The sequence below is a fragment of the Halichoeres trimaculatus genome, unplaced genomic scaffold, assembly GCF_033239565.1.
Source record: "Halichoeres trimaculatus isolate MK-OKI-2021-1 unplaced genomic scaffold, fHalTri1.1 fHalTri1_scaffold_16, whole genome shotgun sequence".
Taxonomy (NCBI): Eukaryota; Metazoa; Chordata; class Actinopteri; order Labriformes; family Labridae; genus Halichoeres; species Halichoeres trimaculatus.
Window position 1 is genome coordinate 21851343 of NW_027437194.1, and position 16447 is coordinate 21867789.

General features: G+C 39.4%; 1 protein-coding gene across 2 annotated transcripts in view; it reads right to left on the reverse strand.

Moving 5' to 3' along the window:
* plppr1 (phospholipid phosphatase related 1) overlaps positions 1 to 16447 on the reverse strand; it is a 60879-nt gene that overhangs the window by 18391 nt on the left and 26041 nt on the right. For both annotated transcript variants that reach the window (XM_074691010.1, XM_074691011.1), the window contains exon 3: positions 4144 to 4332. In XM_074691010.1, coding sequence (XP_074547111.1) covers positions 4144 to 4332 — 189 coding nt within the window. The remainder of the gene's footprint in view (positions 1 to 4143; positions 4333 to 16447) is intronic.

Here is a 16447-nt window from a genome sequence, read left to right on the forward strand (position 1 = left end):
TGGATTATCTTTTACATAAAACACACTCTTGCAAATACACATCAGGGAGAGTTCATCAAATATTTGAAATGGGTTTAAAAACGGACGGTGCCAGAGACCCAGAGACACATCCAACAGCATGGAGCTGAAGTGACACCTTGTGGCTGAATGTTGCAGCCCCTTAATGAAAATTTTAACCAGCAGTGAAGAAGTAGCTCTCACTCTAAATGCATTAGAGCTTTCACTTAGCTTCAGCATTCGACGCCTTGGAGTGATTGGTTAATAAATAATTTCAAGCTGACCCTTTTCACTAAATATATATTTAAAAGTGACTGAGTTCTTCTCAAATAACATGTTTTTTGCTTGCTCAACAACCACCTTTAGCAGTATTTTTGTGCTTTCTTTGCTTTGTCAAGTACAAAAGTGTCAAATGAATCTTAAGTAGTCTTCCTGCAATGTCATATCTGCCATCACAATCAAATTTCACAGAAACATTGGCAGGACTGTCTTGAAAATTAACACCATTTCTCAAACAATGAATTAGCAATGATTACAGCTTGATGAGCTCTTTCATTCTCTGGTATGTTGCACAAAGGGAGAGGAGAAGTCTTCATCAGAGCACTTAAAAAACAACTGGTTTTGTTAAAACTCATGTGGTTATTTTGTTCTTTTAGATACTTTGTGTTTTACCGGTTGATGTGATGGGACAGTTTTAAAAGCAGTGGGCTGAAGGGAACTAGACTTGCTCAAAAAGTCTCACAGTTGCATGGCTATCCTTCAGCAGAAGTAAATGATTTATGGATGAATGGTGAAACAGTAAGTAAAAGGAGATCCTCTTCCCTTTAATGGCCAGGGGAGCCAGGGAGTAAGAAGCCACACATTCAAGTCACATATTTACTTGTAATATTAAGTCCACATACACTACACCTGCAGCAGGATGTTAGGTATTAAAAAGACATCACACAGAAGGTCTAATGTAGAGCTCACAGAATTCATCCTTTCAGCGCTATTCCAGATATCGCAGGAGACACATATACAGGTATTAAACTGACTTAGCTGGACACGTTTGCCAGGACAATTTCAACATCTTATATTTCAAAACAGTGCCTAGAGTCTGCTACAATCTATCTTTACAAGTTTAAAAGAACCATGAGAGTATCTTCTGACAATAGGGACTGAAAACTGTTTGATGTGATGTACATGGAGGTGAAACATCAAAGCATCTGTCAAAGCTAGTAAATGTTACCAATGTGTTTTTATCATAAACTTCTAAGCTCAACTTTTTATTGTAATTCAGAAAGTTTCAGCTGTTTGAAATAAAAAAGCATGTTTTGTATGTGATAAATTAAAAATAAATCTATATGTCTGACTTGGGAATTCAGAAGGGGCTTTGAGTTGAGCTAGCCAAACATTGGCTTGTAGTTAGTTTGTGGCCAGCTATAGGTTAGAGATTCTTTAACGTAGCAAAAACAATCTTATCATATACAAAAAAATCCTGGTGTGTAATTTTGTTTATGGGAGTAATTCTGGATTTCAGTCCGTACTCAAATCTAGGTATCAGAAAAAAACAAGAATGAACAAATGGTCTTTTCTGAAGGAAAATGAGATACAAAGCTTAATTTCAAGTCTGCAAAGGTGGATTATTTATTTATTTATTCTATGATTAAAGGTAATTAAGTCCAATATTTGTCCCAAGTCTAGTTCCAAATGCCACTGAGTTTTCAAGGTACCAGCCATCTCTCAGCCAACTTTTTGCTTTGCGTTCAAAGCTAAAATTGGCCGAGAGATGGCGCACAGAACACCACAGTGAACGCTGCAGTGATTGCCCAGCATCGGTCGTTCACTTGCATAACTTGCGGTTAGCTCATAATGGAAGCATCAGTGTTGTTCTTGCAGTTAAATCCCAAAACTTTCAAACTTTATTTAAAAGAAATCTTCAGAAAAAAGTTTTAACTTGGCGTGCGGTGGCGCAATTTATTGACACTTGCCTGTCTCTGTTTCAAAATATCCCGAAAGGGAGGATAAAACAGAGCTCATTGGACAGGTTTTTTTTGTAAAACACCTGCAGATGAAAGTGAATGAAGCGTAATGAAAGGGAAAAAATCAGCGTATAAGATTTGGTCATTCAGTTCAGCCTTTCTCCTCCAACCCTGTCTGCATCTTCAAGTCGTCTGAACTCCAAGGTAAATTCTGAACATTATGCTTAGTAAAACCAGTTTACTGCAGAACATTCTATTCTAGTCTATCTTTATCCTATTTTTATACAATACTGTGTTTTTATAAGTATATTTTCATTATTTAAAAACATGTAACAAAAAGTGGTATTTTTGGGGGGTCTGGAACAAATTAATGACATTTCATTTTAATTCAACAGAGAAATCTGATTTCACATACGACTAATTTCAGTTAGGAATGACGTCACAAAACCCCTATGTAGGTAAAAAGTACCTGCGCAGGTGTAATGGCAGATGGGCAGTGTACCTCTAAAACTGCAGTGATGACAAATCAAATATTATGAAAGAAAAACACACACTTTTCTGGTCCTGACTCTGCTCTCAGTGTCAACACAAAAGTGTTTTGTTTGATATTTCAATAATGTATCTCAAAACTTGTTGATTTTCTGAGGCTCACTGCATCAGAGTAACCTAAGATGAATTTACTGAAGAAGGTTATGTTAGGACAGGGTATGTAACAGTTATTTTATAGTCTGTCTCAGACTCCACCAGTAATCATCATCTATCAGTGTCTGAGAACAAGAGGTTACACATGCTCTGGAAACTGATGCAAACTTTTCAGATATTTGTAGCCAGCAGTCATGAAAAACACTTTCAGCCAAGACTTTCTTTCCCATTCTGCGTCTATGTTTGCAACATAAAAGCTCTGTTATTTCTTGGTCTATTACATCCCCTATAGCACCTGTTAATCTTTTTCAAGTATCAAGGTCTCTGTTCAGCTAGGACAGAGGTACTTCAATCAGGCAGACTTAGGCATAAAAATTCAAATCTTGTCAGGTATGTCTTTGAGAAAAAAACAGGGGAAAAAAATTCAATCACCTTTCAGGCAAGTGAACTTAGGGTGAAGGATGAAGCTGATGTTAAACTGTGGAAAAATGAAGTGACCGGAGTTTCTGACTGAAGCTGCCATATAAAAGGAAACATGTTTACATATCTGATCTTAGTTTGAATAATTAATTTCTCTTTGTATATACACTTAGTAGGGGAGATTATTCTCAAAACTAATTTTTAATAGAAGTTAAGGATATGAATTCTGCATAACAAGAGGTGTGAGGTACGTACGTTAGGTACCAACTCAAAGACGCTATGAGGAGGATCTGTTTTAATTGGACTGCCTCGCCACCTCCTGGCCTGGAGTCTCACGCACACTGTCGCGAAGACACGACCTTTAGCAACATGTGTGGTTTTTGTGACATTAAATGGAGATCAGATCAAACAAATTTTCTTTCTTTCTTTTTACTGGATACAACGAGCTAAGGTATTGATCAGTACAGCTACATAGGGCTACAGTTTGAAACATGACAACAAGAAAATGTTTTAAGTTTGTTCCATAGTTTAGTAGCCGTCTATATTTAGCGCTACTGGCAGCCCGGTGCTCATAATGTGTAATGCGAGTGAATCGTGCCAGTCATCCACCAAGCAGAGCTAACGTAACCTCACTCTTTATTTTATTGATAGACTCTCAAGTTTGATCAGACCACTGCAGAATAACTGCTGACTGTGGGCTGGAATAAATATCACAAACAGTTTAGCTTCTGTTTTAGCCTTTAGCTCGTGCTCTATCACTCTCCTGTTTAGCTTTTTTCTTCTCGTCCGTCCTTTTTCTGTCCGACAATTAGGCTCCTCTGTCCACCATCACTACAAAATTAATCACAGAAATCATTTTCAGCACAGGAAAACATGGCTCTATCTTCTTACTGCTAAACTTTGTCAACTGGTGGTCCAGCTCAACCCAGTCCAGAAGCTAAATAGTAGCATTTCAAAATAATCATAATCTGTAATATTGGTGCTGATAATCTCATTTTAAAGTGCAGATTATGATCAGGCATAAATCTAGAAGTGAGACTTTTTCAAGATCCCTTTCAAACTCCTCACAGCCTCTTGAAGTAGACAGCAGATGTAAACAGTGAGCAAATGTGCTTGTACTTACTATAGCAGTGGGTGCAGCAGCCACCACGCAGTAGAGGATGAGTGGAGGGATGAAGCTGGACTCCTCTGTGCCTGGATACGGCTTCATCAGCTCAGCATCATTGCAGAAGAAACCTTGAATATGAACGCTGAACAGATCCGTGCACTCCATGTAGTAGGCCAACAACACCGTGCCGGACATGATGACGAGCTGGAAGAAAAACATGTCGGAGAAAGATAAATGAAGAGTGTAGAGAAAGTTGAAAAGGAGAAGACGGAGAAGACAGAAGCAGGGACTTGTTCGCTGTATATCCAGTTAACAAGAGGCTTTCCTCTGAGACTCAGTTTTTGTATGAAAAAGTCTTTTGTTTGAAAGGCTTGTCCTTGGCTGTTCCCTGAACATCACTCCAGTCCCATCTCAGCTGTGACTTGTGTACCAGGTTTTAATACAAAACAACCGCATAAATCCTCCCAAACATTCTCTTTACTTTCTCTCCCTCCTTCTCTCTATCTATCTATCTCTCTCTGCTCACTCGTCATCTTCAGCCACCCCACCACCATCACTTACCACCTCCTCTCCTCCCTCACCCCCTCATCCTTTTATCCTCCTAACATCATCTTTTGTCTCTGGCCTCCTTTCGCTCTCTATCCAGAAATGGCTGCAGGCGATTTTGTTTATACGTATGCTATCCTTAGTCACTGATAAGGAACAAACACAGGAATATAAAATGTGAGACAGTGCAAAGGAAGGCTTTTCATCTGGTTTCTATAAAACATCTACATTTGTATAATGATGTCACTAATACGCAAATGCTGCCGCTGTAGGTGTCACTACTCTGAGGTTTTAAAATCAGAGGAGAGAGATGGGATTCAACAGAGGCTGCCAGCTGGAAGAGAAGCCCTACAACGTCACTCGTTCTAAAAGGAGCAGTGGATCTTAGTCATACAACAGCACTGCCATAAATGTCAATATTTGTCACATGGGTGTAACATTAAATTAACAGCTCCTCGGCTTTCTATTATCACAGTAAAAACAGGTGGCCCTGGTTTGGCTTTGAAGTGCAGTGTTGCGTCCTGTGCACAGAAGCTGTAGCTTCGCAGCCCTGATATACGCCAGAAAAAAGTATCAAGTTATACTAGGAAAAAATATATCTATATAGATACATATATAACAGCAGTTGCTTTGCTTAAGGAGAATGGAGGAACACCAGTATGAATCTTTATTCATCTCTTAGTGTTGGATCAGGTACAGACTGAATGAGCAAGTAACAGGAAAATAAGCCTTATTATGGATTGACAATTGGTTGTTGAAGACAACTTCCTGTTTTTATTTCACTACTGTGTAGACATATATATATAGCAACCGGGGAATGACCATGTCAGACGGTTGTAATACTGCTCTACAACACCAGGTGTCACCATGCACACACAGAAAGAGCAGCACTGCCTCAAGAGAGAAACAATGAATTGAGTTCCTGAGGTTTTGAAGTCTGTATGATAACATTTAAAGCAAATACTTTTTTGTCCAAGTTGTTGAGGAGATAATGTTTTATCCATTACATTTCTTCCAGGCAATTTCAGCTGTGATGATTACTCTGTTTTCAAAATACTGAATTTAGTGCAATTTAAAAGTCAATAAACAGCAAGACTTTCCTTTAATCTTAACCTACATGTAGCCCAAGAAACACAGATAGCACAGCTGGTACTAGGATGGATTTCAATCACTGAGCAATGGAACAAAAACAAAACTAAAACCCTGTTAAGAAACTATTCCAGGTAAGACTTGCTTTGTAACAAAAAGTTACAGAAGGATTTATGGGTGTTCATAAGGCTGAAAAGATCGATTGTCTCATTTTTTTGTGGAGGCTACTAGTGTTTGTATCATGGTAAGCTCTCATGTTAGGATTAGTAATTCATTAGTTGCTGACCTTTGCTGATTGTTATGAAACAGACTGAAATTAATTATGCCTCTTTTTGAGTTCATTAAGCTAACAAAACTATCTGCAAGAAAAATGAATATTTTAATAAGTTGATATCCTATTGCTGAAAGCCATGGTAAGTGCTGGAACAAGTGATTAACGACTGATATGACCTTTTTCTCCATGGTCCATAGAAAAGGTTTTTGATGTGTGACACATTGGTTGTTAAAAAATGCCAGGATTGAACAGTAATATCCTCTACCATGAGCATGGTAAAGTGTAAACCAGACTGCACAATATGGCCAGTGGGGAGAAGACAGAGAGAAACTAACTGTGTTTACAGAGGACAGGAGAGAAATGTTGGCAGATCCAGCCAAATGACAGATGGCCATGTGGACATGTCCAGGTGTGTGTGTGTGTGTATGTGTGTGTGTGTGTGTGTGTGTGTGCCTGTGTGTGTGCATGTGCTTTACCAGTTATTGTGCCAATCTTTTTAAATAACTCTATGCTAGTTAGACATATTTTGCTTTATGCTGCTATTAAAGAGGCACCCTGCTGGGAGGCCATTTCTCTCAGAGTTCACAGACATGAACAACTGCTGCTATAACCATACACAGGCAACTTGGCTGCGAACCAAACCCACCCACTTTACAGTTATTCACATAACTAAAGGACAACAACAATATAAAGTAAACCCCTTAAACAGAGAAATAAATTATTTATTATTTAGATACTGGCATGGATGCAGTCTTTGTTACTACACCCCTTCATTTCTGTTAGAGAGATTTCAAGCCATTCTTAGGCAGGTTAAAATAGCTTGACTCAGCATGGCTTTGTACCAGTGAGGCAGACCTTTAGCTCCTGTGCAGACGGCTACTAAAGGGTGCTCTCCTGTCAGTCAAATCAGCCATGCCCTTAAATCGACAAAACTTATAAGTTTAACAATAATAACAATAAATTTATTTGTATAGCACTTTTTAAAATAGAAGTTTACAAAGTGCTTTAACAGCCGGAACATAAAAATAAACACAAGCTTCAACCCATATGAACCCAGGCAGTACAAGAACCATGCAATATAGAATGAGAGCCTGAGGACCAAGATAAAAGCTAAAAACATCAACCAACGGGAAAAAGAAAATAAAGATAAAATAAGATAAAATAAAAGGCAAAAAGGGGTTGGGAGCAGAGAACAGAACAGCAGGTATTGAAAAGGACAATGTTAAGAGTGTTAATATAATAAAAAAACAATGAAATAATAAAAAAAAGTGATGATGAAAAAATGAGCAAGAAATAGAACAGTAAAACCAAGTTAAGATAGAAATAAAAGAGATAAAAGACAAAGACAAGATAAAGGACAAAAAGACAGCATCACATAAAAGCGAGTCTATAAAAGTAAGTTTTTAAAAGAGACTTAAAGGAAGCAACTGACTCTGCACACCATATCTCCTCTGGCAGGTTGTTCCAAAGTCGAGGAGCTCTGATGGAGAAGGCTCCATCACCTTTGGTTTTGAGCTTCCTTTCTGGAACGACCAGAAGGCCTACGCCAGAGGATCTGAGGCTGCCAGGTGGCTCGTATGGTATAAGTAGCTCTGAAATGTATCTAGGAGCAAGTCCAAGAGAGCTTTAAAAGTAATCAATATAATCTTAAAATCAATTCCAAAACTCACAGGAAGCCAGTGTAGGGAGGCTAAAACTGGAGTGATGTGATGCCGAGTTTTAAAACCAGTTATAAGTCTGAAAGTTACTGAAAACACAAATAAATAAAATAACATCAACCTTCAGTGTGCTGAAAAAGAAATAAGCTTTTCTCTTTAAAACCAGGCTGTAAATTTGTTAATATTTTGAAGTACATAGCAGTTTTTTGAAACTGGTGTGTCATGTTTTTAGGTGTTTCTGCAGCCTGCCTCAAGTGGATGCTTGATGAACTGCAGGTTTTTGAGCATTAGGTTTCATATTTGATGCGGGTCGCTGGGCTGTGTCACAAACAAGTTTAGGCAAGATAATCAAACATTTTGTCTTCCATAAAATATTTAAGTTCCCTCAGCTACACTGATGTCTTGTAATATGAAGTGAGATCTCAAACTCTGAGTGGCAGGTTAACAACAAATAAGTCTGATTATTCAGCGGCGTGTATCCAGCAGTAGTTCAGAGGTTAGTGTTGTTGGTAGCTAGGATTGGGTACCTTTCACATTTGAAACGATACGGTGCCAATACCCGGTACTTGGCAATCAGTACCAGTCCTCAACGGTACCAATTTTCGGTACTTTTTTGTGTTGATGTGATAAAAAGTATCAATTTGTTTGATATTAAAATACATATTTTTTCAACTTAATATATTTATTCTTCAATATATAACCTTGCAAAGCTGTCTTCATGTCCAGCATGGAAAATCACCGACTCTTCCACTTTCTCACAGTCACAAGGATGCATTTAGGTACCTAAACATGGTACCTTTTGATTCTACGTGAACCAGTACCTGGTACTTTTGACAGAATTCAGTCAGTACCTATAAAAGTACCTCATTCAGTACCCATCCCTACTGATAGCAATCACTGAGCTGATTGAAAAGATTAAAAAAACACCCTTTTTTTGTTGTGCAACCACCTTCTACTTCTCTACAGGATGAAAATAATAAATCCATGGACAACCAGTGAGCAGTGAGAGTCATCCAGCTGAGGAGATCAAGCCACAGAGGACAAGTGAGCATGGACAGCTTGATCTTCATACTGTTTCTGATTGTGTCCCCTGCACAAACATTGCTTGACTCTGAGTCTGTCTATACCTTAGTGCCAACAACACTAATAAATGAAAAAGAGGAATGCAGTGGGTTTCCAGAGGCTGGAGGCTATTTCTCTGATTTCTTCATGAGCTTTCTTTGTGTGACAGTCGTACACTTGGACAAGTGTCTCTTTCACAGTAAAGCATAACTTGTGGCTCCATAATATTCACTCCACAGTCAGTGCCACGCTACATTAGCTGTGTGAAGGCCAGACTGAGGAGACTGGCTGTCGTAAAATGGTAATACAAAGTTACAACAGCACACCATTATCACTCTTCTTTGGAGGGCACAGTTCTCTCCTTTCACCCAACATCCTGGCAGGGCATTCTGATTCAGCCATCCACCCCGGGGTTTTCAGAAGCCACACTTTACTGCCTGTGCGACAAATACACCGCATCCAAGAAGGAGACATGAATTTTGTCTTGTTACCATTTCAGACACAACTACAAATGAACCCATACGCAGATTAAATCTTCTACTTTTTCACCTCTAAAACCATCAACAATCAATAATCATTCTTAATTTATATAGCTCCAAAACACAACAGAGGTTATCTCAGACTCTTTCTCAAAACATTCACTGGTCTAGACCTGCCAATATTGTTTGTGAGAAGACACAAATCTGAAAACCTTGGTAACAAACTGATGAGTGTAGTTTAGCGTTTGGCAGCTACATTGGCAACACGGGTTAGAAATATTTTGGAATCCATCTACGCTAAGATGAATCAAAACAACTACAAGTAAAACTCATGAGTGTGCTGGTTTCAAAAGCTAAGATATAACAATAATCAGTTTGGCTGATGACGACTCCTGTAAAACTGTGTCTGAGCACCTGTGATCAAAGGAACAAATCAAAGGCACAAGTGACATGATGTAGTCTAATTTTAAAGGCTTAAAAATGAGTTCTGATTCATCTTCCTCTTGTGTAAATAAAATATAGCTTTGTGTCCTAATTAAGACACATAACAGTTGATTTCATCATAGTGTAGCCTGATTCATCCTCCTTCAAATCTTCCAATGTCTTCTTTCCCTCACTCCAGAGTCTTTTAACGGTCAGTTTTTACACGCATCTCCACCCTCACACCACAAAAACAACCAGAAAAAATATAGTTATATAATCCAACACCAAGTCCTAGATTTTCCTTTCCCTGTCATGTTGTGTTAGTGAACTGGACACAACAGACTGACAGATATGGGCATGTTGGCCCAGCTTGCCTGGATTTAGACCTTAATATTACACTTCTGATGTCCATCCTGTCTGTGGTTGACACAAAAAACAGCAACACGTTTCTTGAGCTGTGAAAAAAAGATGAAAATTGTGGTGTCACACCAACACCAAAAATGTACAGAAAGTATTAAGTTACATGCTTAAATTTATTACAAACACTTAACCTAGCAAGTCTTGCTGCAGACCTCCACTGTGATGTACCTTCACTGTCAGGGCTGGAAATAATGTTATCTGTTGTAGCTATTATTGTTATTTCCTAATTTCGTATGCAAGATATGCAATGATGATAAAGGCTTTCTATACTATTCTATATTATTTCTATGTCTGTCGTTTTAACAGTCACACAATCATTAGCTTTGGACGTGCTACATGAACATTAGAGTTAGCCACTCTTCTCATGGTGGGTTCAGACGTGATGAGACTCCTTATCTTGACTTCATGTTGGGTCTCTGTTAATAATACAACATTTGCTGCATGAATGAACCTTGTTTAATCTGAACTTTCTGTTCTGAGTGTACAAAACTTGTTTTAGTTAATCTGTCTTTCACAGATCCTTCAATCTATTTCATGACGCTCAAAGCCTGCAATGAAGATGCTGCAACTAGTGGTGGGGTGCCAATGCACAATACCAATGTATTAAGACCAACGTTGATGAGGAAACATTGATTGCTTAATGTAAGATACTTAAGTTTCGTTTTCTCTTCTCTATTTTCAGTCTCCTGTGGTTATGCATGTGCAAATATTGCTCCTTTCACTCATTTTGCTCATGCTCACTCTGCCCCTCCCCCTCCTCCGCTGCTACACTGTGAGTGTTTCTGGCGAGCAGCTCAGTCACTCAGCAGCGCCCTGCTGGCAGCATGATGGCATGGAAGAAGAGTAGAGCTGCTTGGTGTTCTTTTACAGCTGCAGACCAAAATACTGCAAGCTGCAATGTTTGCAGAAAAACAAATAAGGAACTGTGGCAACACTACAAATTCACAAAACATCTAAAAAATAAAAAATAAATAAACACCCAAAAGAGATGTCCAAGCTGCAGAGAAGACCGATAGAGATAGAAATCCCTGAACCTGAATCACAGCCAGCCACCCCCCACCACTCAGACAGAAGTAAGCGGCAGAGGCCTTTCAGCATGGCCAACAATATCCAGGTAGCTGACTTAGGGCACAGGCACACTGGCCATTCAAACTGCTGTACTCAGGTACGATTACTCCCTGCAGCGCTTTTTCCACGCTGAAGAGCATGGCCAGCACGCTACTCCAGTATGAACCAGACTTAAGGCATACGCATGGCCCACCCACGTCATCATGAAGAGTCTGTTTACATGAAGCACGATCTCATCAAAGTCAGCACAATGAGAAACAGAAAGCACTGCTACAACTTTAGAGACTTTTTGACTGATGTTAAGTCATTTTGGTCCGACACAACCATCATATGTCATGGATCGTACCTCACGCCTGCATGTTTGTGCTCATGCATGAAATGAACCGCACTGAAGCCCACCTCTCCAAAGTGTGCCAAAGCAGAGAAGTGAACAGTGCTCAATCATGGCAAGCTTTCAGTCACACTGACCTGGGCTTTGGGGTTGAAGCATGCTTAAGCACAGTACGGTTTGCCAGTGTTACTGCATCCAGCATGAGTGAATATTATTTTCAAAAAGTACCTGATCATCATGGATGTAAATCTAGCAGACTGATTAAACATTATTACTGTTCACACAGTCAAATAAATTCAGACAGCTGAAATAAATCTAAATCAATTATTTTACTGAAAGTGGACAATGTAAAAGATTTTTACCTTATGGTACATGGTTAAATATGATCACTTTGTTGAATTAACCAGCTACTACTATTAATTGCTGCAACAATATATTTCAACCTTTAACATCATTCAGTAATTGGTGCTGAAATTCACCAAGAGCTGAGTCTGAGACCTTCAGACTCATTCTACCCTGAGGACAAAGAGAAGGGTCAGACTAAGTGCTCAAGTGTTCCCTGAACAGATGAGTTTTCAGACATCTCTTAAAGTAGAAAGGGACTCTGTGGATCGTATAGAGTTAGGTAATTCATTCCATCATTTGGGAACAACAGAGGAGAAGAGTCTGGCTAGAGATTTAGAGCCATGCTGGGCTGGGAGCACCAGGCGTCTTTCAAAAGCAGAGTGTAGCAGGCGAGACTAAACATGTAGACCTGGATGAGGGACCCCAGGTAGGCAGGAGCTGTTCTTGTCAATGTTTTGTAAGCCAAAGGAAGAGCTTTGGATTTGATTGGAGCTGCCACTGGAAGCCAGTGAAGAGAGATTAACAGCAAGGTGACGTGCTCTTTTGGGCTGGTTAAAGATCAGATGTGCTGATGCATCCTGGGTAATCTGCAGAGGTTTAAATGTACATGCAGGGAGGCCTCCGAGGAGGGAGTTGCAGGAGTTGATGAGTGATATACCTAAATAATTCCCAAAGAGATATGGACCAAGAACCATTGCCATTACAGACTGCATTTCTGTTTCCATGCAAAATTCAAACATAAAAACAGCATTTAATTAAGCTGAAATAATAATAATTTAAAAAAACATGTTCGGAATCCTCCCCAGTCAAAATCACATTGTCTTAAGACTGCCAAGAGAGAGAGAGAGCAGTGTCAAACAGAGCTGTGGGGTGGATTTTTTTGTTTTGAATTGATGGTAACATTATAATCTCACTATAGTAGATTGAATTAAATAAAATATAATAGATAATAGTTAAAGTTATTTAAAGGTCAACAGTTGAAATTTACTTAAACAACATTAAAGAGATTGCATCACGACCTCTCATTAGCAGTGAATGCAGCTAGATTTATATGAGTTTATGAAATCTGAAAGTGTTGGCGGTCTTAGTTAAATTAACAAATGCCTGGGGCTGTGTGACATAATCCTATCCATTGGAAGAAGCAGGATATATCAGCTCCCTTCCCTTTATGCAGCACCCCTGTCCTTTTTGATTCATTTCTTTCTCATCTTATCTGTCTCCGTTCTTGAGTCCCGTGTTGCTGTTCTACACAATCTAAGTCCCTCTCATTAAAAAATAATGATTATAATTCCCACAGCATAGTCCTTTCCTTCCACAGTTGCTCTAAAAATGCAAATAAAGACAATGTTCAGAAATTTAATAAAGAGAAGCAAAAAAAATCAAGACTACATCAACAAATCACTATACGTAGTCATCCTGTGGCTGCACTGTTTCCCTGCCTCGCTGAGTTTGTGACTGTCAAGGTGAGTGAGAAAGAGGAAAATGAAGAAAGAAAAATCAAAAATGGAGGGAAAAAGTGAGGTGAGTCTGTGAGACGTAGCTTTACAGTAAAGGATAATGAAGGTGAGGGAAGGAACGGTTTCATGTGACACAATGAGAAATGAGAGGAGATGAGAGGAGAGATTGAGGGAGAAAGGAGCTTAGCAGATGAAGAAGGAGGAGGAGGAGGAGGAGGGAGCGAGGAATGGGCCTGTGTGGATGTGACAAAGACATCAAAAAGAGAAGAAAAGGAAGAAAAGGAGATGAGAGGATGCCTTTGAGAGTTGCTTGTGCAGAGAAGAGGGACTAACTGAAAACTGAGTAATGAAATTAAAGACAGAGGGCCTTCACAGAGGGCTATCTCTCACCGGAGCACAGCCGATACAAAACTGAAATATGAAGAGAACTTAACTTCTGCTGCATGAAAGTACAATAACATCTTGTTTCTCTTGTCTTCTAATTCACTGGATTCTTAGAAGTCCAAAAAATTCTTAATATTTATGTTTGTCTGAAGCAACTTTAAAAGTTTAGAAATTACTTACCTGACTGACACTATTTGACCAATTATGACCTTTAAGAAGTATGACATTAATTTGTACTTCACACTGAAAATCAATAGTGAAGATATTTTACTTTTTGTGTTTTGTCAAGTACAATAGAACAAAATCAATATACATTTTTTTTATCTGTTATCTTGGCTATTTATAAATAACACCCTGCAAGCTGTAAATAGGCATTTAGTATTTTACTTTATGATTATTAAAGAGATATTACAATGAGTGATTAAAACAGAACTTTAATGAAACATATTATCTTACGTTTGGTAAAAAAAATGTGCAACTGTTTCATCCTCAAAAGTTTTTGCATGAACTTCATTTTAACTCTGGTATAAACATTGCACACTCCTAATGCAAGTTCAACTCTTCCTATAGCTGGAAAACAACTGCAGGGAAAAGGCAGGATAAGTTTTAAGCTCTACTTTCAGTAACACTGGTACACAAAGCTAGAAAGTGAATACACTATTTGATAAGACTACACTACCTCTTAAAGGAGAATGGACAAAGAAAGAGGATAAACGAGTAAACACTGGGTCTGCCTTTCAGTGGTGGTGACAGCAGAGGGAGGCAAAACTGTAGCTGTGTTATTCCTGACATTTGTGGTTTTGTTTTGGTTTAATTTTGTGTGACTATTTTGCAGAGCTAACATGTTAGCTTGAAACCTATGTGCACTAACAAAAGAAATGGTATTCATTCATTTATTCATTCACTCTCTATACTGCTTATCCTGTTCAGGGTTGTGGGTGGCTGGAGCCTATCCCAACTGTCATTGGGCGAGAGACGGGGTACACCCTGGACTGGTCGCCAGCCAATCACAGGGCTGACACAGAGACAGACAGCCATTCATGCACATACTCACACCTACGGACAATTTAGAGTGATCAATTAACCTGATGAGCATGTTTTTGGACTGTGGGAGGAAGCCGGAGTACCCGGGGAAAACCCATGCATGCAGGGGTAGAACATGCAAACTCAACACAGAAAAGACCACCGGCCTAGCTGGGGATCGAACCAATGACCTTCTTGTTGTGAGGCTGCAGCGCTAACCATTGCGCTTCCTTGCAGCCCAAGAAATGTTATTGGAGTGTGTTTAATGATGTAACGTACACAGCCTGGCCAAAAAAAAGTCACCACATGGATTTAACAAAGCAAATAGGTACAGGCCTCCTATTGGATAATTACTGCATGGGTGATTATCTTTCAGCTGACAAGTTATTTAACTCCAACTGGTGCAATGAGTTACTTCTCATTTCTTAAACAAATATGTGGAAAGACACACCCCGTGGTCATGAAAAAAGATGTTAGTCTGTTTGAGAGGGGTCAAATCATTGGAATGCATTAGGCAGAGGAAACATCTAAGGAGATTGCAGAAACTACTCAAATTGGGTTAAGAACTGCCCAACATATTATTAAAAAGTGGAAGGATAGTGGGGACCCATCATCTAACAGGTAGAAATGTGATTGGAATAAATTCCTGGATGATCATGATTGGTGATCACTTAAACGTTTTGTGAAATCAAATTGAGAGAAAACAGCTGTTTTGCCTTAAGAGAACCACTCATCTGTGAAGCTAACTGGAAAAAGGCTCCAACTTGCTAGGAAGCATAAAGATTGGACTCTGGAGCAATGGAAAAAAGTCATGTGGTCTGATGAGTCCAGATTGACCCTGTTCCAGAGTGATGGGCCATCAGGGTAAGAAGAGAGGCAGATGAAGCGATCACCCATCATGCCTAGAGCCTACTGTCCAAGCCTGTGGGAGCAGTCTATGATCTGGGGTTGCTGCAGTTGGTCAGGTCTAGGTTCAGCAACAGTCTGTGCTCAAAGAATGAGGTCAGCTGACTACCAGAATATACTGAATGACCAGGTTAGTCCATCGATGGAGTTTTTCTTCCCTGATGGCACGGCCATATTCCAAGATGACAATGCCAGGATTCATCGGGCTCAGATTGTGAAAGAGTGGTTCAGGGAGCATGAGACATCATTTTCACACATGGATTGGCCTCCACAGAGTCCAGACCTTAACCCCATAGAGAGTCTTTGGGATGTGCTGGAGAAGGCTTTTAGCAGCGGTCAGACTCTACCATCATCAATGAAGATCTTGGTGAAATGTTAATGCAACACTGGATGGAAAAATATCTTGTGACACTGCAGAAGCTCATCAAAACAATGCCACAGCGAATGCGCGCCGTAATCTAAGCTAAAGGCGGTCCAATTAAATATTAGAGTGTGTGACCTTTTTTTTGGTGGTGACTTTTTTTTTTCTTTTTTTGCCAGGCAGTGTATTAACATATTAGTTTTCTCACCTTAGAATGAGACATGAGTTTGTTGGGAACAAATAGTATGAACAATGCAGCACAGCCTTCTTTTCCTGTCAGTGTGACCTCCAGCTGTTGTCGGAAAATGCAGGTGTTTTTGAAGGCTTAGAGGAACAAGGCCAGAGAAGAGGGCTGAGCTTTTTTGGCTGCACTGTTTCAAAATCGAGCTCAGTCATCCTGCCTTCTCCAAATACTCTACACCAACTCATACTTTGAGTGAAAACACTGCACACAATGGTGTTAGGAGAGATAGTGGTTTAATATCTCCTGAAT